The 4,228-nt window shown below is 59.8% G+C and overlaps 1 protein-coding gene across 1 annotated transcript; it reads left to right on the plus strand.

Annotated features, from left to right (window-relative positions):
- Positions 1–972, plus strand: CHC_T00000999001 (hypothetical protein; the record flags this gene model as incomplete). Its single annotated transcript, XM_005711672.1, has 2 exons — positions 1–75; positions 172–972. Coding segments are annotated over 2 exons (876 nt in total), but the record flags the coding sequence as incomplete, so codon positions are not given.
- Between the last annotated feature and the right edge of the window lie 3,256 nt (positions 973–4,228).

Below are 4,228 nucleotides of genomic sequence, written 5' to 3' on the forward strand. Positions count from 1 at the left end.
CTTACAGGGGCTGCGGGATTCATCGGTTCATCGGTGGCTGAAGTCCTCTTGGCTCGCGGCAATGAGGTGATCGGCGTTGATAACTTCAACGACTTCTACGACCCCTCGATCAAGGAAGCGAACGTGCGCGAGGTCGAGGCGGCGGCCTCGAAGACCGATGGGAGTTTCAAGCTCGTCCGCGCTGACCTGGTGGATGGCGCCGCGCTGGATGCGCTGTTTGCCGACGAAAAGACACGGCCCGACGTGGTGGTTCACCTGGCGGCATGGGCCGGTGTGAGGCCCTCGATCGCGAAGCCGATGGTCTACCAGCGCAACAATCTCGAAGGCACGGTTCGTTTGCTCGAGCTGGCGCGCCAGCACGATGTGAAGCCTTTTGTCTTCGCCTCGAGTTCATCAGTGTATGGGGCGCGCGACACCGTCCCGTTTTCCGAAGAAGACCGCGTCGATGATCCGATCAGTCCGTACGCCGCCACGAAGAAGGCGGGCGAACTGCTCGGTTACACGTACAGTCACCTCTTTGGCCTGAACTTCGTCGGGCTGCGCTTCTTCACGGTCTACGGGCCGAGGCAGCGACCGGAGATGGCGATTCATTTGTTCGCGCAGCGGATCTTAGACGGCGTGACGATTCGAATGCACGGCGACGGTAGCTCCAGCCGTGACTACACATACATCGACGACATTGTTGAAGGCGTGATTGCATCCATCGACCGCGCAACTACGGTTGACGGCTATCGCATTTACAATCTCGGCGGCTCCGAAACCACGACCCTCGCCGAACTGATCGCGCAGATCGAAGACGCGTGCGGCAAAAAAGCGATCATCGACCAGGTTCCCGATCAACCCGGTGATGTGCCGCGCACATTCGCCGACGTGAGTCGCGCCAAAGAGGAACTCGGGTACAACCCGCGAACTCCGGTCGCCGTCGGGATTCCTCGTTTTGTCGAATGGCTCAAAAATCGCCGCGGTGACTGACATCGCCGACAACAGCACGGTTGTTGTGCCGCTCGGTGGTTGCGGCGAGATCGGTCTCAACGCGACGCTGTTTATCCATGGGCAAGATGCCTTGCTTGTCGACTGCGGCGCTTTGTTGAGCGTCCCGCAAGCGCCGGGTGTCGAAAAAGCCGTGCCCGGTCTCGAAGCTCTCCAGGGCAAACGACTTGTTGGTTTGGTCTTAACCCACGGCCACGAGGACCACATCGGTGGCTTGCCAAGTTTGCTCGCCAAACACGACGTACCGGTCTTGGGCACCGCGGTAACACTCGACTTCGCGCGTTCTCGCTTGGAGCGCGCGCCCAGCGGCGAAGCAAAACGCCAGCGTGGTCGCTTCACCGAAGTGGAGTTTGGTCAGCGCGTAAAGATCGGACCCTTCGATGTGGAGTGGGTCCGGGTCACGCACTCGCTTCCTGATTGCGCCGCGCTCGTGATCGACACGCCGGCCGGACGCATCGTGCATTCCGGCGATTTCAAGATCGACAAACACCCGGTGCACGGTGACCCCACCGATGAGACGCGGATGGTTGAGCTGGGGAAAGAGGGCGTCGATCTCTTACTCGCCGACTCCACCAACAGCGAACGTGACGGTCGCACGATCTCTGAAACGCGTGTTGCGGAGACTTTAGAAGACGTACTTGAAGGCGCCTCGGGTCGGGTCTTTATGACCTTGTTCGCCTCGCATCTTCATCGAATCCGAAGTGCAATTCGGGCGGCAACAAGACATGGTCGCCGGATCGCAATCTTAGGTCGCTCATTGGAGAGGACCTGGAAGATGGCGGCGGCGCGCGGAATCATCCAGCCGGACCCCGGTCTTCTCCTCGCGCCCGAGTACCTTAAGAGTGCACCGCGCGAACGTGTTGTTGTTTTATGCACCGGCAGCCAAGGTGAATGGCAGGGCGGATTGCATAAAGTCGCTCACGCCAAAGACAAGTCATTTGAGGCCCGCTCCGGCGATCTGGTTGTGCTCAGCTCACGTGTCATTCCGGGAAACGGCCCGCAGCTTCGTCGTCTTTTGAATCTCCTCGCTGAGCGCGAGATTAAGGTGATTACCGATCGCATGATGCCGGTGCATTGCTCAGGTCACGCGCATCGAGAAGAGCAGGTTGAGTTGCTGTCGTGGCTCAAGCCGCGCCACTTTGTTCCGCTCCATGGTGATCGCACCATGCTCGAAGCCCATGCGCGCACCGCGCGGGATCAAGGGATCGAGTCGCTCGTGCTCATGGACGGCAACAGCGTCGTCCTTGAGGGCGGCCGCGTGACGCGAGGCCCCGACTTTGAGGTGTCTCGCCGTCCATTGGACCAAAGCGGCCGCGAACTCGCTTGGAACGACATCTCCGATCGCAACCGCATCGGACGTTACGGCCTCGCGGTGTGCAGTGTTGTTCTGGATTCTGCCGGCCGCCTAGAGACAGCGCCCGTGATCACGACGCGCGGCAAATCCGTTTCGGACATCGCGCTAAAAACAATGGGCCAAGACATGGCGCATGCGCTCGGCTCCTATGCGTTTGACGATGACGCGCATCTCACGAAACGATGTCAATCAGAGTTGCGAAAGCAGATGAGCGCTCACTCCGGCGTTAAGCCTGAGGTCGAAGTTCAGATTGTTAGGTTGCTCAGCCGTACGTAGCTTACGTGTGGCGCGAGCGTGAGCGGCGCGCGATTTCGCGGTCCATCTCGTCTCGTTCCGCCCGCTCTTCACCGGCCAAGCGCTCGGCTTCCATGGCAGCATATTCTTCCTCATCCAAATCGACATCCGCGTAGAGGCTTTCTTCGGCGGACCTGTCTTCGACCGCGTTGTCGGCGAGTTGGTCGTAGATGAAGCGGTTGTTGAATTCGCGTTCGAAGAACTGACGGTCCTTATTCTGCTGATTCTTAGCGGTCCGTCGTTTGGAATGCGCAATGGTGCCCTGGTCACCGCGACGTTGGCGGGCGATCTCAAGTGCCTTGGCGAGTGAGTCCTGGCCGGCCGTTGCGAGGTCGCGGCTTCGTTCGAAGTCACCGAAGTTGCGCTCAAGAAAGGCACGAACTTTGGGATCCTGCTCGTCATCGATACGGCCGTCGCCGTCACCGTCCATCATCACAGGGCCGCCGCCGCCGATCATCTTCTTGAGCAGATCGCCGCCGCCGTCGGCACCAATTTCGGCCTGTAGTTTCTTCAGTCCGTCCGGGCCATCATAGCGACCCGACTTGATGGCCATCTCTAAAGCGCGCGTCCCGCCTGCAACCGAAGTTGTCATCGGTTTCTCCGCAGGTTTGTCGGAAAGCTCGTAGCCCGTGACCTCGTCGACAAGAGGCTTGTCGGCGACTTTTTTGGTTTTGCTGGTGGCCTTGGCATCGCCCGCGTCTTGGACTTCGCCCGCGCCTTTGACCTCGGAGCTCTTGGCGGTTTTCTTTCCGCCGGTCTCTTCGACTGCACAATCCGGCGGCACAGCCGCCTTCTTTGGGGAAACGCCTTTCACCATGACTACATTCGGTTGATGCGCTCGAGTACGCGTTTCTCTTCTTCGGCAATGTCGTTGGCGAGCTGCAGCATCTGACTGCGCAGGTCACGTGAGCGACGAATACGTGATTCGAGAACGTCGGTGTCAAACGCCGGACGCTCGGAGTCGATCGTCAACTCCTCTTTCATGCACTCACCGCGACATTTGGCTGCCTCGTTGTACGTCGCAGTCAGTTCACCGATGTTGCCGCGCGTCTGCGCGATCTCGGCGTCGTTGTCGACGTCGGCCTCCGTGCCGCCGCCGTCGAGAATGGTCTGCCGACGATTGGTGGCTTGCGCTTGCAGATCATCGATCTGCTTTTGCGTCGTCTCCATCTTGCCTTCGTGACCCAAACGACGGTTCGCGACGTCTTGCTGACGTTGCTGCCAACCCGTCTCCTGGTTCTTCGCGTCGGCGAAGTCCTTGAGGAGCATGGACTGCTCTTCATCGGAGTAACGCGCGAACATGTAGAGGAAGAGCAGAATCTTATCGACGACGTTCAGCGCCGGGTCGTCGAGGATCTCGCCACAAACGCGGGCGCGATCTTTGAGCAGTTTGCTGTACTTCGGATCTTGGTGTTCGTGGTCGCGCCCGTCCGCGCCCGGGGGCTTGGAACCACCGCCGCCATCCTTGCCGTCCACGCTGTTGGCTTCCTTAAGACGTTCGGCTGAATTGCCGGCCGCTTGGGACAACGCCTCTTTCGCTAGTTTCGGGTCGATCATGGCGGTCGGTACCAACTCGAGCGCGTGGATCAC

This window comes from Chondrus crispus, genomic scaffold, assembly GCF_000350225.1.
Source record: "Chondrus crispus Stackhouse genomic scaffold, scaffold_780, whole genome shotgun sequence".
NCBI classification, from domain to species: domain Eukaryota; phylum Rhodophyta; class Florideophyceae; order Gigartinales; family Gigartinaceae; genus Chondrus; species Chondrus crispus.